Source organism: Penaeus monodon, chromosome 1 (genome assembly GCF_015228065.2).
Source record: "Penaeus monodon isolate SGIC_2016 chromosome 1, NSTDA_Pmon_1, whole genome shotgun sequence".
Classification (NCBI taxonomy): domain Eukaryota; kingdom Metazoa; phylum Arthropoda; class Malacostraca; order Decapoda; family Penaeidae; genus Penaeus; species Penaeus monodon.
Window position 1 is genome coordinate 54,446,980 of NC_051386.1, and position 19,149 is coordinate 54,466,128.

A 19,149-nucleotide genomic window follows, 5' to 3' on the forward strand; every position below is an offset into this window, starting at 1 on the left:
TTAATTTCTTTTTTGTTAAATGAACATTTTTTGATTCTTTTCACGAAATATTAAAAAAAAAAGGATCGTAATCTAGTAAAGACGGGGACCCTTATTTAAAGTCAATTTTAAGTGGGGGAGTACTCTTGTTCTACTTTATGAATGAATATATTTTTTTTTAAAACAAAGGTCTGTGTATTTACTTCAGGCTGAATCGACCTTTCAAAAATTTTTTAAATAGCAAAATTTAAATGTTATCTAGGGAACATTGAATTATTGTGATAAAACTCATCAAAGTGAAAAAGGGTTTTTCCAATTTTAATAATTTAATGGTGCATTGGTCAACCCAGTATAATGGCTTCAAAAGTTTACTGAGATTTGTGTATTTTTTTCACTGACTTTAAGGGGAAAGAATCCTAAAAGATAAAAAAAGTTACCATAGCAAGCTTCCAATCAATTGCAGCTGCATCCACCCTTTCCCCCCTAAACGTGTGTTGTGTCATTTTGTTTTTAATGTTAAAAAAAATTTCGGGGGGGTGAATGCCAACCATAGTAGCGTAAGGCTATGTTTTCCTGAGACAACAAAACCCTATAGAATTTCTGAAAATTTTAATATAAAATTACATGTATGGGAGTGCTAACCTCCGATGATGTGTTTTTAATTTTTTTGGAAAATAGATTTTTTGGGTTTCCTATCCCCAAAGGGCACAATCAGCCCTTTTGGGCTTAAGGCTTTTTCTTGACAGCTGGTGATCAACACTACAGAAAAATTGATGTACATCACAATACATACTAAGGCTTTAACATGTTTGTCATATGCAGTAGGCGGATTATGGTTTTTCTTTCTGTTGATCTTTGTGTCACACTCCTGCAGGTTTTTTTTTTATTTAATTTCATGCAGTGTTTAGGTTATATTTATAGTAAAAGGCAAGGTGCATTTTTTTATAATATTAGCTTAAAACACAAGCCCGGGATGTGACTCTATCACTCATGTTATTTGTTATTTCTCTCTATCCAGCAAGATTTTATTTTTCTGTGACAGAATGTGTTCTAATTTATGTACTTTGACCTCATCATTGGAAAAGCAGCTGTCATCTGCTCCTTTAGTACATGGATCTTAGGAATTATCACTGAGAATCAAAGTGGTATGTTCCACATTAGATATCTAAAAAATAAGCTGCCTGGGTTAGAAGACATTCCTTGTTACTTTATTCTTGTCTTTTGTCTTCTTACATCATGATGAGAGGACAAAGATAGGTCATAGTTTGTAACTTCTTAATAAACATGTTTGACAACAGTGCTTGGTAACATCATTTTCCTTAGTTTTGAAGGTGATACATTGTGAATTAAGAAATAATTAGTTCAAAGGTATTGTTTTTTTTTATTTTTCCCTTGAGAATGTATGAACATTGTAAAAGGAAAAAGAAATTCCTAAAACTTATGAAAATATAAAAAATATAACTAAAATTCACTTACGATGGTGCTTAGATGTACACAGCTGTTTTTAAACAACCTTAAAATGAGTCACGAGTCAAAAACATGAAATCACATAAAGAAGCATTAAAAGATATTCAATATGACATTTTATAAGCTTATATGCATTCATTTTCCTTGAAATATACTGCCAAGAGCACATCCATCTGTATTTGGTAACACGTGTACACACGTGTATATACATGTATGTATATTTGCATTTTTGTACATATTGATGTAGACTCATAAGTATATACATACATACATATAAATATCTCTGTCTGTCTCTCTATATATAATTATATATAATATATATATATAATTTTAATATATATATATATATATATATGTGGTGTGTTTTGTGTGTGTTGGTGGGTGTGTGGTGGTGTGGTGTGTGTGTGTGTGGTATATATGATAGATAATCAAGATATAAAATAATTAAATTTTTGATATAATAAATATTTATATTTTTTTTTTATAAATATATATTTTAATATATTATAATATATATATAAAATTATAAATATAATAATAATATATAAAATGTATATAATAGTTAATATATATAGATAGATAGATAGAAAACCCCCCCCCCCAACCCCTTCCCGTTTTGTCGTGGGGGGGTTTAGGAGGCGGAGACTGGGTGACCCAATGAGGGGGAACCCCCAAACCTTGGACTCAGCCTGATTAAATAATTTTGCAGGGCTTTATTTTCCCCCCCCACTTTCGTTTTTCCCCCTTCACCAAACCCTTTGCTTTTCACCTCCAATGTGAGACCGTGCAAAAGGGATAAAGGCTATTTTGTGCCAGCCCGAACGGCCTGAGGGACCCGGGGCACGGTATTCCCCTATTTAGTTATCTACCCTTACCCCTAAAGGGGGCCCCTGAGGGGTGGACTTTTTTTTATCCCCAACAAATCCGGGGTTTACCAGGGCCGAAATGAAAATTTTCCCCCCTTTTAGGGGCAATGGGGTTTGTCCCTTTATCAAATACCCCCAAATGAAACCACCAGTTTCCCCTGACCCCGGGCTCTCCTTTGCCAGGCTCCGAACCGCAAAAACTACCCCCTCATCAATACCTACTAGTACGGGCCCAAACAATAAACCCCTTAAAGGGAACTTTCCACTCTCCCACAATCTCAACTTCAAACTTTAAACCCCACAACCTCCAAATAAACCACCTTCCCCCCTTTTAAACCCTTACAGCCTTATTGCCCACCTCCCATAACACTACCCCTTTAAACATCCTTTTCGTCACCCCCCCCTTCCTCCCCCTTCTTACAAAAATTTTTGAATCCCCTCTTCAGCACAGCCCAAAGGGACCGATTTTTCGTGATCCCCCCCCACAGCCCCCTACTCTGAAAACACCCTTCTCTTCGAAAAATGTCTCCAAAAACAAGTAGGAAAAAGTCTCTTTCCGTAGCCCCCGACCGCTCCCGTCTTGTCACAGTAACACCAAAACCCCAAGCTATAGCTAAAAAAACAAAAAGACCTTATGGAACCCCACCCTTGCAAAACCCCCATCCAACCCTCAATATTTGCACCGGAACAGTTTAAATCTCCCCACAAATTCCCCAATCTATGAAAAAGTTTGGTCGTTTGTGGAGAAGTTACTTCGTCTCACAGACTATGAGAAAACATGTACAAGTACTCCACCCCCAAGGGTCATCGAAAAAAAAACCCATAACATAGCCAAAATTACCTTCCGTAGGCTGCCCTTTCCTTTAAAGTCTACAAGGAGGAGTCCCCCTGTTCGTCCATACCAACCCCCTCCAGTCAGTCCAAAATTGTTGGGTCTGGGGACACCCACCAAGCATTCCCGTCCCACACCCCAATGCCTAATTTGCCCAACCGGGCCTACCGTTTAAATCCCCTGAAAATCACGCACATTTCCAAACTGTGGCGGCCCCCAAAATGTATTTTATGGGGGTTTGTCCCCCTTTAAATTTGAGTTGAGGTAGAAAACCTAGATTCAAATTTGGGACTCGCACTAGCGAAGCCAGACAAGAAGCCGCGATGGTTTCTCCCCTTACCCCTTTACTCCAGAAATATGCTCATTTACCAATTCTCCCAAACCCACCCCTCCTACTCTAACCCCTTTACCTCCTACCCTTTCCCCCGTCAAACTTTTGCCATCCAAACCCGACACTCCCAAACTTACAAGATACTTCAATCACCATACAATCCCAAAACCTTCCCTCTCCTCTCGCACTACCCAACAGACAGAACAAAGTTCCACCCCCCCTTCCCCTACCACAATCCCCCCCTTCCTTTTCTCCTATGCTTGAGAACCAGCCTCTCTTTCCCCCCCCAAGAAATCCCTTTATCCCCCAAAACCCCGAACCCAAATCGAAAAAGAAACCATTGAAAAATTCAAGATTTTCCTAATGAAAACTGACACTCAACCTCCCCAAAATTTTCAATCCCCCTTCCAACCCAAGAACTGCTGATATCCACCTCCCCTAACGTATCCCCCCCTACACCCTATCCCCCTACCCCCCCCCAAAAAGCCCTCCCCCCGACCCAAACCCCCCCCAATTAAACCCCCCCACCACCCTCTATCCCTTCCACTCCCCCCTTACCCGTGAATCCCCTTAGTAACTCATTAACTTTTCCCTAAAATCAATACCCACCAAAACTCCAATCCCACACATCCTACTGCCGTGCCAAATTTTGAAAAAAAACTCGTACCTCTGCTTTCCCCCCCTATCCCCCTTCACGACCCCCAACCTACAGACTCCTTAAGAATCCCCACTTTTTGCTTTAACAACCATTTTCTTTTCCCAAACGCATACATATTTTCTTAATCTAACTCCTTACCATACCCCACCCAACCCCTTTTTCTCAACAACTCCTTTGCCCCTTAGACAACTAACCTAACTCAACCACCCTTTTCCAACAAACTATAGGCTACAGACCTTTGATGTCTACACATTTTCTTTTCTTTTAACCTTTAAACCCTTAACCATAGATGATGGTAGATAGAAGGTGGAGGTAGGAGGGAGAATAAAGACAACATATATAAAAATATATTAATATATTATATATATTAAAAAAAAAAAAAAATATAAAAAAAATATAAAATTAAAATATTATAATATATATAAAATAATAATATATGTATAAATAATAAAGATAATATTAAAAAATTAAGAAATTTAAATTAAAATATATAATATTAAAAATATATTAATATATAATTTTAATTTTAAAATTATTAAAATTTTTAAAAATATTAAAATTTAAATTTTAAATAAAATTATATATAAATTTTTTATATATTATAATAAAATATATATATAATATAATATTTTTATAATATATATATATTTATTTTGTATGCATGTGTTTGTGTGTGGGGTGGGTGTGTGTGGGGTGGGTGTGTGGGGTGTGTTGTGTTGGGTGGGTGTGTGTTTGTGTGGTTTGGTGTAACATTATAATATATATTATATATTATATAATTAATAAAATATATGTATTAAATTTTTCAACACACACACACACCACACACACACACAAACACCACACACACACACACCACCACACACACACCACACACACACAACACAACACACACACACACAATAAAAAAAAAAAATATTATATATATATAATATATTTTTATATAAAAATATAAAAAATTTTTTTGGGTGTGGGTGGGGGGGGGGGGGGTGTGGTGGGGTGTGTGTGTGTGGGGGGGTGTGTGTGTGTGTGTGTGTGTGTATAGTATAAAATTATATATATATAAATATTATAATATATATATATATATATATTAGTTGATATGTAATGTTATGGTATATAATATGGATATGTATAGGTATAATGATTTTACATACAATATGGTAAAATATAATATAAAAATATAAAATATTATATATAAAATTTTTATATAATATATATATATTATAAGATATAAAATAACACATATATACACACACACACACAACACACACACACACATATATATAAGATATATTAAAATATATATAATATTATATAAAAATATATATTATATATATAATATATATAATATATTAATTATTTTTATATATATATATTAGATATATATTGATTATATATAATATATATATATAATATATATTATATATATATAATATATAAATATGTATAAAATATATATATATATATATATTTCATATAATATATATATATATAATATATATATTATATATAATATAATATATATAAATAATATATAATAATATAACATATATATATGTGTGGTGTGTGTGTGGTGTGTTATGCATAATAAAATTGCAAAATAATTTGTATTTAATAATTATATACATGTAATTTTATAAAATATATATATATATATATATATATATATAATATATAGATATATATAAATATATATTATATATATATAAAAGTATATATAAAATCTCATAATTATATATAAAATATATATATAAAATAAAAAATATATATAAAATATAAAATTTAAAAATAATATATATACATAATCACATCTATCATATAGATAATTTGATAGATAGATAATAGATAGATGTGTATAATATATCAATCTATCTACTATAAGATAGATAGATAGATAGATAGATATATGTATATATATATATATAAAAATTATATATATATAAAATAAATATATATATAAAATATATAAATTTTATAAATATAATATAATATAATATATATATAATAAAAATATATATTATATATATATTAATATTATATATATATATATACATATATCTATCTATCTATTCTATCAAAATTATTATCTACTAATATCTATCTACTTTATCTATATAGAAGATAGATAAAATTTATTATATATTATATAAATTATAATAATATATAATTATTATATATATATATTATAATATAAATATATTATAATTTTAAAATAAGTTGAATGTGTAGTACCCATACCAGAGACTCCAAAGGGAAGCCTTGGGAATACCCAAATATCTCCTGTATTAAAGATGCGGCATTCCCTGAGCCAACCCACGGCACCGAAATTTTGCACACATTAGATTTTTTGTTTTTACTACCTATTTTTATTAACTTCGTATTTTTTTTCAACAATAATTTTAAACGGACACTAAACCCATTTTCTTTGTATTTTATGCGTTAGGGACTTGCTTATACCCTTACTATTTTTCTTTTAATAATTATTTTTCATAATCGTTTTTGGGGGGGAATATTTTTTTTTTTTTTTAGAATTTAAAAGATAATTTTTTTTCATTTTATTCAGGGCTTCCGCCCCTGGGGGGAAGGGTTTAAAGTTGTTCCTGGGAAGTAAAAGACCATTATAAACCCTTTGGTGGGGGTCTGTATATTAAACCGGGGAACAATGGAACGGAGGTGGTAGGCTTTTCAGGGAGAAGTCCTCTATACGGTCGAGTAAAATCTAGAAAGAAAGAGTGGGGGTTTTTATTTTAGTCGGCGAAAGGGACGATTTGGATGAGGTAAGTTTTTTTTTTTTTTTTTTTAGTTTTTTTTTTTATGATAAAGAAAAGAGTCGTCGCTAGTTTTTTTTGTGTGGTGTATTTTCGTTTGACGAGGGGTTTTTGTATTTTTGATTTTGTCTCGTTTTAGTTTTCACTTTGTTTCCGAAGGATTTTTTTTTTTTTGCTTTTTAATGGTTTGTTCGTTTTTGGTTGTATTTTTATTAAAATCAAAAAAGCATTTTAAGACTTCGAGAGTAAAATTTCCTATTTAAATTAAAACCATTTGACTAAAACCCATGTAAACCCCCAAACTTCTACCTGTGGCAAAAAACAAAATAAACCCTCAAACGGCTTATTAAAGGCTGACACGCACTCCCCTGGAATTTAACCACCTTCCAACGGGAAACCCTTGTTGATGGGTCATTTTTTTAATTTCCTTTTTTATTAAATTCATTTTTTTAAAAATTTATTAAGGGAATTAAAAAAAATAAACCAATTAAAAATTAATAAATAAAAAAAAAAAAAAATTTACATAAAATAAAAAAATAATTTTTTTTTAAAAAATATAAATAAAAAACATAAAAAATTAAATTAGACATAAAGGTAAATGATACCAAAAAATAAAAATGGGGGAATTGAAAAAATCTAATAAAATCAGTTGGGTGGCGATAGAAAAAATGACTGAAGAAGGTTGCTCTTTCCCCTTTCTGTGCGGATGGCTAGTAAAAAGGGAAAATTTTTAAGGGTTATGAATAGAAAGATGTAAAATAAGTAATGTAACGATGCATAATGAGATTTTATTAATATTATAAAACGAAAAAAAAAATAAGCAATCAAGAAAAAAGCAAAACTTATAATGATTTTTATCAACCTCAGTAAAGAAAAAAGGGGGGATTGAGAGTCAAAAAAAGTTATTATGTGAATGAAGTTCAGTATTTACTCATGTTCGCCCATGGAAAACAAAAAAAAATTTTTACAGAAAAAAAAAACTGGACTACCCCGGCAGTATATATATATATATAATTATTATATTAAAATATATAATATATTATATATTATTATAAAATATTTTATATAATAAAATTAAAATTTAGGCTTTTTTGCAGCACCAAAAACTTTCAATTATTTTAAGTCATTGACCCGGGGCATCGGCGCTGTCGGACGTACGAAAATCCATCGGTTCAAAGTCCCTACCGCTTGAGCAAATAGCTGTCGACACACGGGTCGTACGCGGCACATTATGTCTTTTCACGTATAAAAATAATTTAATTATAAAAAGTAACTGGATTTGAAAGGGTACACCTGATGCCACTCACCTGCCGAATTTCGAGTTATAGTTTTTTCATAAAAAAATTTTTTTTTGCATTTGCTCTGCTCTATCTTATTATTTTCATTAGTGGGATGTTTACCAAATGGTGGTAAATGATAATGCGATAATGATATGAAATAAAAAAGGAAATAATAGGAAGAGTATAGTGATACAGTAATGACGTGACGATACAATGACAATGATGATAATATTTATAAAAAATTGTACATCTATAATATGCTATTCATTAATAGTCACCATTCCTGCAATATTAGTTTAGTAAAAATGAACAAACTGTTTTCGGAAAAAAAAACTTAATTTTTTATTTCTCATATATATAAAAAATAAAAATAATAGTAAAAGCAAAAAGATAAAAAAACAATCATTGTAAAAATAATAATAATAATGACAATAAAAATTTTTTATTATAGGGAAAATTTTATTATTATGATTATGATTATGAAATTATTTTTTCACCTCATTATATTATTACTTTTATTATTGTCTTACATTAGATGAATATCATTTCTGCCATTTTTATGGGAAAAAAAAGAAAACGGAAATATTTGTACTTGGAGCTTAACAGTTTTAAAAACAACTTTAAGTACGTAAAGAAATCAATGTTTTTTTTTTCATGGTGTTTCTATTATTACAATTTTTATTATGACTTGTCTGGGTTTTTTTTTTTAACTTTTTTGAGCCTAAATATGAAAATAAAAAGTTATAGTTTTGTATAAAAATCATACCATTTCACATGTGTTTTATTATAAAATATTTTTTAAAAAAATCCTTATGGGCCCAAAGAAGCTTACAAAATAAATACAAAAAGTATTTGGAAAGTTATAATTGTAATCAGGTGATCCTGGGATTAAAAATTTGCCTTTCATCTGGCTTGGATCAAAAAGAGATTTTTGTTAATGAAAAGGAAACAGTAAAAACTTTAAAAATTTGAAAAAAAAAATATGGGGGATATTAATAAAGTTTGTTTCATACAAAAGAAAAAAAAAATTCTTTAAAAGGAAATTAAAACGTTTTTGTCCAATATTTATTCTAAAGTTTTTTAATAATTTTTCATTGTTTTTTTATATTTTAATTTTTTTAATTTATTATTGTCATAGATGGTTTGTAAACAAAATTACATGGGTCAAATTATAAGAGCTAATATTTATTTTTCCTTTTAAGTTTGATTTCTTCCCAGATAGTGTCTTTAGTAAGCTGGGGCAATGCACCCCGAAGATTGCCCCCTCTAAGCTAGCTTTCTCCCCTAAGGGCGACACTCCCACGATTTTTTACCTAAATAACATCTTTATAGCTCTGGCGGTAGCTTAAAATTTTTTGAATAGCTTAATAAAAAAAAATCGAGTGGACTCGCAACGCCCCGGGTACTGATTGTACTGAGTGAAATGACGCCCCTATTTCTCGTTCTCCCGTGTTATAAATCAACCCAACCGCCAAGGGTTCATGTTCTGTCTCCTGTAGTTTTTTTTTTAAGTTTGTTACATACAGATGGTTCCACATGTCTCAGCAAACATCAAGTCAATTAGTACGCCTTAGTGGACGATCCTGATTTCTCCATTCCTTGAATTGGCGGGAAAATGTGTTTTTCTATTTTAATACTATTGATATTGATACTGTTATTACTGTTATTGATGTTATGATTATTAAATTGTTATTAAAATCTTGGTAACATCTAAGACAGTGAAAATAATGCAAAAGACCCTTCCAAAGTCGAGGAAATCGGATAAACAGGTGAGATAGGTAAGGCTAATAACTGACTCCTTGGTGTCTAAGTACTTCTAGAGCCATCTATGTGTAAATACAATAAACTTGTATTACAGTGGGCATGGCATGTATTCTTTGCCATGCGCGCCGAATGGGTTAACAAAAACAGGAAACTATATAAAAAAAAAAAGTTATCGGAGAATTTTAACTTATGCTTTCCATGCTCTTTCTATATGAACAATAACTGCAGTCCCGTCCCTTCAGAATTATCTTTGGTATAAGCGTCTTGAGGAGGAGCATCATGTTTTTTTTTTTTTTAATTTCCTCGTGAATAAAAAAAAAATACATAGCGCAGAGTCTGTTCCTATATCAAGTAAAATCGAAGCCCCGTGATGCATTTTCTTTCATTTTATCGTCATTTCAACTGATTTGTTGCAGTAAAATATTATTTTCATTGACTAACGATGCACTTGCTATCTCATCTGCCTATTCGAAAACATTTCCAGTTTTCTACGAAACATAAGACATGGTGTACATAAAAAAGTCCTCGGACAGGTTGTTTTTTTGAAATTCCATTATTATTATTATTATATTATATTATTATATTATAGTAGTAGTAGTAGTATAGTAGTATTTTCTCTCTATACATATATGAAGTACAGAAAGCCCCTAACCTGTCGAATGAAATTTTATAGCAACTGAAATGAGCACCAAAGGGTGTAAAAATCAGCCTATTGACTAACTTCAAAATCACTGTGTTTGCCATTTCTTACCGGGTATGCGCTTGTTCTCATATCAGTATAAAGTGCATTTCTTTCCCTTCAGAAGGAGACCAATTTCGACTTTCAGCAATAAACATTACGCACAAAGAAATGGCAACGCGCGGGAATCTTGGGATTTTTCTCTGTTTGCTGCGTCATAAAGGAATAAAAGAGGAAGAAGAGGAAGGGGAGAAGAAAAAAAAATGAAACAATTATGCATCATTGGAAATAAAAGTCCAAATTGTATCTTCAATGTTATTATTATTATTTATTTATTATTATTATTTTAACAAGTAAATTTACATGATAGCAAGAGGTTTTGTATAAAAACTATAAAAATTTTCCCCGTTTTCTTCAGGGGCCTCATTGGGGGGGGGGGAGGCTGGGGAGCAATTGCTCCCCAAGACTGTTTTTTTTTTTTACTTTTTTCCCTAAATAGCACTTTATAACTCTGGTGGAACTCAAAGATGCTCCTAGAATAGCTCATTGTTCAAACATTTTCCGAGGGGCTCGCATCGCCCCAGATACGATTGTGCTCACCAACCTTCCCCCCTCGCCAAGAAAAACTGATAATGACCCCTGTCGACGGGCAATATAGGTTTACCAGACTGCATGTGTTATGTCTGAGTCAGTATAATTTTGTTTATAGTAATGCCAATGAAACACAGTCCATGTATTTCTTCAGGTTTATTATACTAAAGGTTCCTTAAATAAAGATTCCTTGCAAAAATGTTTTCTTTCAAGTACATTATTCTGGTACGATGGGTTAACGCCAGCCACTTTTTAGTTCTTAATAGACCCCGACGAAACAAATCAGAAATTAAGTCAGAGAGGCTGTGTCACCGGACGAAAGTGTCTGTCCCTTTGTGGTGTAGAGTGCAAAGTACACTTCAATACCACTTTTACACGCATATAGTAATCTATGATAATAATAAAAAATTATAGCAATAGACAGTAAAATCAAAAGCATTCTCTTTGTTATCACTCTGACAACATCAACGTCAAAGCAATTTACACAAACACGGCAATGGGTGGTGACGAATACTGTAAACCCATAATGGTAAGTACACCAGTAGGCTTTAGTACAGGATTCCACCGTCTAACACCAGGTGACAAAGAATACTTTATTAACAATGGATTTCAAATTACAAGGAAAGAAATGGTATGAGGCAATGATAATGAAGTTTTTAAAAAATGAGGTGAATATGATCATGATGATGAGTGAGTTATGGATAACAAGTCAGTGACGAGGTATGGAAAAAAAGTAATCAAATTGTAGAAATTATTGATAGGTTCCCAGAGAGACTGATGTAACCAATATGAGTGAATGAATGTATAGCATATGAAATGTGAGGAATGAAAGTCTCAGACCAACACACACGCACCAGAATGAAATTCCATCATTCAGAAAGATTAGGACACTGTGGGCCCAACGAAATGCATGATGGCCATGTGGAACGATGTAAACAAAGAAGTATGATACGACACAAAACATATCTAACATTTCTTGTGGAAGAAAACATACATCGAAAGCTTTTTTTATTCATTTTTACACAATTGTGTTTTTCCTTGAATCTCTCTCTGTTAAGGTGCGTTTGGACACAGTCGCTTAAAAGAAGACATCGACGTTGTAACCAAATTAACTCGGTGAAACAAGGGTTACGTTGCATGTGTACTCGCTGGCTTCTACGCTCATCTACGATACCATCTTTTGAACTACATATAAGAATAACAAGACTATTTCTTTTACACAAGGATTTGTAATTATGCAATGTACAAAATAATTCACTCAAAAAGGACTCTCTGAAAATGAAAAGACGTGTAGATGGTGTTACAGCAACACATACTGGTGCGAATGGTGTAAAGTGTTTGCTATAATGTCCGTTAACAGAAGGACTAGCTTATATGTTATAAGTATATATACTCAGGGCAAGTGTATGTTTGGGTGTTCATTAAGCTGATGTGTGTAATTACAAACTTACAAATATATGTGAGTACACGTGCGTCTGTGCATGTATACATAATGCGCATAGATGTATATCCTACGCACACAAAATAACCTATATGACAAGCTATATATCCCACTCATGTACACTGGAATTTCACAGACACTGAATCCTTAAAGAAGGTCACTTATCTTGGGGGTATTGGGAGACCACTGTTCTTCGGAGTTTCAGGCGTCGAGTTTGGTGAGGTAGAGGTAGCGGGCGGGGGATAGGGTAAGAGAGGAGGGGGAGAGGGAAGTTAGCAGAGTGCTGGAGAGACGATCTTTTGAAAACCGTACATAAAAAAATAAGTGTGCGCTAGATGTAAACAGCACTGGCGCCTTTTTTTTTGTAGGGATACGCCACGTATCACATATGGGGTCAGTAGGTTAGTTATGTGCTCTTATCAGCGGTTTCGCTGTGCTGTTTTGGCCGCTACATAATTAGGAGACACGGTGCATAATCCGTGGGTACGCGTAGAGAGGCTGCCTGGGCTTGTCACGAGCTTTGAATAACCATTGTATTTTGCATTATTTCATTTGTCTCCGAACAAACACAGATGCATAACATGGTGTTGCAGGCCATTCTGCTGTTCGCATCTACTACATGGACCTGCTTTGTGTCAACAGTGACAATGCATGATCTACAAGCCCGATAGATTGTCTCAAAAAAGTGACTGACTCTCACACAGAGCTTCTTGTCACAGCATATGCAAAATAGTCTTATATGTAAAATATTACTATCAGTATCATATAGGTATCCAAAGTAACGTAATCTAAATAATTAATGAAGCATATTTTTAAAGCAACACATAACACATTTGTTTGTCAATATCAAACTTGCACTATTGATACCGGAAATTGATTTGGATAAATGTAATGAATAAAATATCCTTACAAATCTCAGATACAAACAAAACTCCAGCTTTTCAGTGTGCTGGAGAAGAAGGATTGAAATACTTTATGGAATAAAAGAAAGCAAGATATATATATATATTATATATCATATATATATATATATATATTATATATATATATATATTGTATATACAATATACTTTGTTCTAAATATTATTCTAACTATATGCAAGTTTTCGAAAAACTGGCCCCGTTTCCAGCTCCTCGCACTCGCGTCGGCCGGGCCTAGATCCTCGCCCCCCCGGGTCCTGCCCCGTGGGCGAGAGGGAAGGCTTTCGGTCCGGCGTGAAGTAGGGCGAGGAGGAGAAATTCTGGCTGGCCACGGTGGATGAGTTCTGACTGAGCAAGGATGTGTTCTGGTTGACCGTCGATGCATTCACGTTGGCGACGGGCGAGGGGGTGGGGGGCACGTAGCTAGGAATCGGCCATTGGTCGGGGTGAGGGTTCGACTGTGACGTCAGAGGCTGACGCCACATCTGGTAATCGGGTATGTTGATTTTTTCCCACTACAGTTGTATACATCGGAACTGTACAAGTTGTCAACTGTTGGTGTTTCTGACTCTTTTTTCTTCTGACGGGTTTTGTCGACCTTTGCATTGGAAGACGAACACAGCTCCTCACTCAGGACTGGGTTTTTGATTTCTGTTGAAAAACAATAATAAGATGCTGTAATTATTTTACTATTTTAATACTTTAGTTTGTCATCCTTGTTAAAATCCCTTCAGGCTGTAGGGATTTTAAATCTCTTACGCCATGCCTCAAACCTATCACCAAACATTTATCATTCCTATCTCTTTTAAAACATTTCAAAAATCTTTATTTACACACCCTTTTCCCTCAACACAAACAAACCCCCTACCTCATCCTCTTTTGATATGTCCCAGCATCAAGGACGAACTCCGCCATGCCACGACCGTGCGGCCCATCCCTCCGAGCAGCACCAGGGAAAACCCCGCCGACGTCGATAATTCATTTACTCGCCATACTGCTGCCGCCCCCTCCTCGGTGGGTTAGATGTTGGGGATGATGGGGTTTGTGGTGGGGGTTTGATGATGATGGTGAGGGTGATGTGTGATGATGATGGTGATGAGGGGATGGTGAATGGTGGATGGTGATGGGAGGTGATGAGTGATGTTTGATGATGCTGTTTGGTGATGTGAGGGTGAGGGTGATGGTGATGAATGATGAGGGATGATGATAAATTGATGATAAATGATGATGATGATGATGTGAGATGGATGATAAAGATGAGTGATGATGATATGTTTGATGTGTGATGATGATGATGATGGTGGTGGGTGGTGGTAGAGGTGGTGAGTGGTGGTGGTGAGAGTGAGAGTGGTGGTGAAGGTGATGATAATGCTGGTGATGATAATGATGAAAACAACAAGAATGAGAACGATAATGAAAATGACATTAATGATAATAAATAAAACAATGACTAAAATATACGTCCCTTACGAAAATTCCCACACACAAGAAATTACCTCACAGCAACACCCTTTCGCCAACAACAGCCATTTAAGGAACAATTTATTCCATGAATCAAAGTACTCTTAGGGGCTGTTCAGGTAGTTTAATGCAATGCAATCCTCTCTCCAGTTCTGTATGTCGTAACACACATGCATGATAATTCCAGTATTCTGATGCTAGATATGTAAAGGCGTAGTATCATTCGTATTCGGAAAATTAATGCGTGATTAGAATGTAAGAGTAGTGGATAAACACGCACGCACGCACGCACACACACACACACACACACACACACACACACACACACACACACACACACACACACACATACACATACACATACACATACACAAAACACACACACAAACACACACACACACACTAATTCTACAAAAAAAAGGAATGACGATAAATAATCTAGAAAAAATAAAAGCCCAAATAATAATAATAAAGGATAATTACCTTGTCCTTTGCACACTTGTCAGATCTGTTTTTTTCCTTCCACCATCGTCTTTTCAGCATCTGTATTTTCGAAGTTTCTTGCAGCGACAGAATGGCACTGCTGATGGCACTCGTGTAGGGAGAGCCTGAAGGGAGGGGAGGGGGGGAAGGGAGGATGGTGTTAGTCTCGCTGCCAAATCAGACTATTAGAAACACTCGTTATTTGTGTTAAAAGGAAGGGAGAGTGTTATTGAAAGTATTAAATGAAAGGGGGATATATGCTATTGGTGTTAAATATTGGTAAGTTGGGTATTGCTTATTTAGATAATGGTAATTGCAATGTGTGTTTTTTTTTCATCATCATCATTGCCTTCTTTATTCAAGAAGGAAAAAAAGGATGGCAAGAGAAAAAGGAATCTCCTCGATTTACCACACAGGAGGAAACACGACTCATCCCCGCCGTTGCCTTACCCGGGGGAAGGGCGATGCCGTAGCTCTTGGAGTCCAGGAGGCCCCCGATCTGCGTGAGGTCGCACTGCCGCTCCACCACGTACTCGATGGACGTGGATTCCATGAGGTAGGCGTACAGGCCGTTGCTCTCCTGGGGAAGGCAGGCGGAGGCGGGTGAGGGTTGTGGCTCCGTTTCGTGCGCCGTTTGACGACGGTGCATAGGGACTGATGAACACGCATGTACGTACGCGTACACGCATACGCATACAGACACACGCACAAACACACACACACACACACACGCACACACACACGCACACGCACAAACACACACACACACACGAACACGCACACAATCTGCATATATAGAGACATATAAATAATAAATGTCTCACTCATTTATATGAATCTCATTTTTCCTTATGCAATTATTTGTTCCGTAATCACCTCCTTGCTTAATGGCAAACACCTTTAGTCTAACCAATATTTCGTAAAGCAAACAAGATCTACTTCATCAATTCATCTAAATCGATCTAATCAACCAACGACATCAAAGCTTACCACATTATAAATATATTTTTTACACATAAACCCAATAATAATCAAGAGGCCTGACCTTGCGTGTGACCTGCTGTGACCTTACCTGGACTCGCTTGACCCCCTCGGCGTTGGAGGCGGGGAAGACGGAGGGGCCTGGATCCTCGTGGCGCATCATGGTCGCCCACATGCCCTGGTAAGTCGGGATCTTGGAGTCCCTGAAGAAGGAAGCTTTGGGTGAGCTCTGGGTTGGGGGATTTTATGTATGAAACGTATTTTTTTCTCTGGTCTCTCCTCTGTCTTTCTTTTTCCTTCTTTCTCTCTCTCCCTCATTCTCTCTCTCTCTCTCTCTCTCTCTCTCTCTCTCTCTCTCTCTGTCTCTCCTTTCCCCTCTCCACCCCCTTCTCCCTCAACTCCCTCTTCCAACCTTCCAGAAACACACACAACCTATCTCCACACTCCTCTGTACCTGAGAAGGCCATGGTGCTGCCCGTCTTGAGCGATCCGTACTTGATCTTGGTCTGCTTGGCGAGGTCCTCCGCTGACTCAATGGGAGAGTCCATGCGCTCGACGGTGAGGAAAGCGGCGAGGTTAGCGGTGTAGGACGAAATCATGATCAGAGTGAAGAACCACCACATGCCGGCCACCATGCGGGTCGATACAGCTCTGTTGAATGAGGGGAATGCATTGTAGGTTTATGCACTGTTGCAAGTGTGGTACTGTTCGTGGTTATTTTTTAGACCTGTGGTTCTCAGCTTTAGGTGTAAGTTAGGCCTATATCTTCGCCAGGTCACCCGTCCCAGTAATTCTTCGGTCTGTTCAGCCGTAATATCCTCTGCTACAAGCGGTTGTAACATAGGTATGTTTTTGTGTCTATATATTTGAAGATAAAGTCTGTTGCCACATTATAATTTTTTTCGATGAATATCTTACTTAGTTAATATTCCCCAAGAACTTTGACTGCCAGGGTAAATTTACTCAAGTTTGAGAAACGCTGATCTAAAGAACCGCACGTGTTTGGATGTACGATGAAAAATCTGGGAGAGACATAATACGTGCGTAATGTAATTCTTTGTAAGCAGTTTATCTCAGATATGTGCTGTTACGGATACAAGAATTTAAATAAGTCTTTGCGGAACATATATGTGTGGACACTTGTATTCGTAAATCCACGAATATAGCTACACTCATTCAACACTGTCTTCTGATAAATTTCCCTGACATCCATCTGATATCTGACATACTGCGGAAGGAAGTCACAGCCTTGCTGCATAAGGGAGCCGATGGCGAACCACAGGCAGTTCAGGATGGTGAATTGGTTCTCCAGCGTGTCGGGGTCGGGGTCGCACGGGTGGGGGTTCTGCCACTCGTACGGCGTGAACCTGCGCGGAAGAAAGAACCGGTTAGTGGTTCTCGACGCCTCAGGAAACCAGAGCAACAAGATAAGTCCTGGATTAACACCAGTCAATCCTTAGGGGGAAAAAAAACATGTCTCACGGAAAATGAGAATAAAAAAAAAAAAAAAAATAGATAATGACCAGAAGAAGGAAACTCACCTCGCAAGAATATACATGAGGATGGAGACGCCGACGTAGGCAGTGATCATGTAAATCCAGACCTCGAGGGAAAGAGGCGAAAGGAAGGAGAAGAGAGAAGGCGCCATCTTCTGGGGTTTCTTGTACAAAATGGAAATCCCGAGGTTCATGAACGGCATCGTGAAATCGACCACTTGCTCGCGCTCGTAGTTGATGGTTAAGTCCGTAATGGCCATGTCTGCGCGCTGTGGACAAGAGGGAGGGGGGGTGGGTTAGTGTTAAAGGCCAATGGTCGGTTTAGTGATTTAGAAGTGTTGAATTATTTTTTTGAATCCGTGGTTTCATGTATATAGAGTGTCCATTTTTCTTCTCTTTTTTTATATTTATTGAGCATTGTGTCACGAAAAGAGACTCACATGCTCGAGCAGCTCCCTGATCATGCCGTTCCACTCCCCCGTCTCTGCGTTCTTGGACCCGTAGGCGTTGGAGGCGACGGGAACGACGGTGAAGTTGAACTTGAGGATGCTGGCAATCTCCGTCAGGAGGTCGATGCAGAAGCCCTCGAAGCGGTCGTTGCCGGCGAGGTCCTCCGCGTTCTCCTTCTGCATGATGTACGGGTCGTTCTGGGGGTAGAGGAGGAGAGGGTGGGGGGGGGGGCGTGAGTTACCTGGATTCGTGGCTTTGTGGAAACTTTATTACGTGTGGGCGTGTTTATCGTGAATACTTATGTGTTTGTTTGTGGGAGTTGTTGCATATATATATATATATTATTATAATATATATATATATATTATATATATATATATATATATATATGCACGATTCATATATTTATATATGAACATATTGACATATGTACAGTCCATAGATAAATAAAGATATGTATACAAACAGATAGACACAAGCACACACATACCTTTATGTATGTGCATATATATGCATGTAAATACACAATACAAATAAAAACGAAATAGAGAAAACGGAGAACAACCAGATACATTGAATAGTAGATGGATACATAGAGAGGTGTGTATATATGTATATATATGTATGTATATACATACACATACTATATATACGTGTTTATATACACACATATAATATATATTAAAATAATATAATAT

The 19,149-nt window shown here is 35.7% G+C and overlaps 1 protein-coding gene across 1 annotated transcript in view; it reads right to left on the minus strand.

The window, feature by feature from the left end:
• Positions 1 to 13,747: 13,747 nt before the first annotated feature.
• The window catches only part of LOC119577056, a 42,373-nt gene continuing 36,971 nt past the window's right edge, over positions 13,748 to 19,149 (minus strand). The window contains 8 exon segments of the mRNA XM_037924731.1: positions 13,748 to 14,095; positions 15,525 to 15,649; positions 15,975 to 16,104; positions 16,597 to 16,721; positions 16,960 to 17,156; positions 17,735 to 17,872; positions 18,047 to 18,270; positions 18,442 to 18,704. Of these exon segments, the coding sequence (XP_037780659.1) occupies positions 13,748 to 14,095; positions 15,525 to 15,649; positions 15,975 to 16,104; positions 16,597 to 16,721; positions 16,960 to 17,156; positions 17,735 to 17,872; positions 18,047 to 18,270; positions 18,442 to 18,704 (1,550 nt within the window).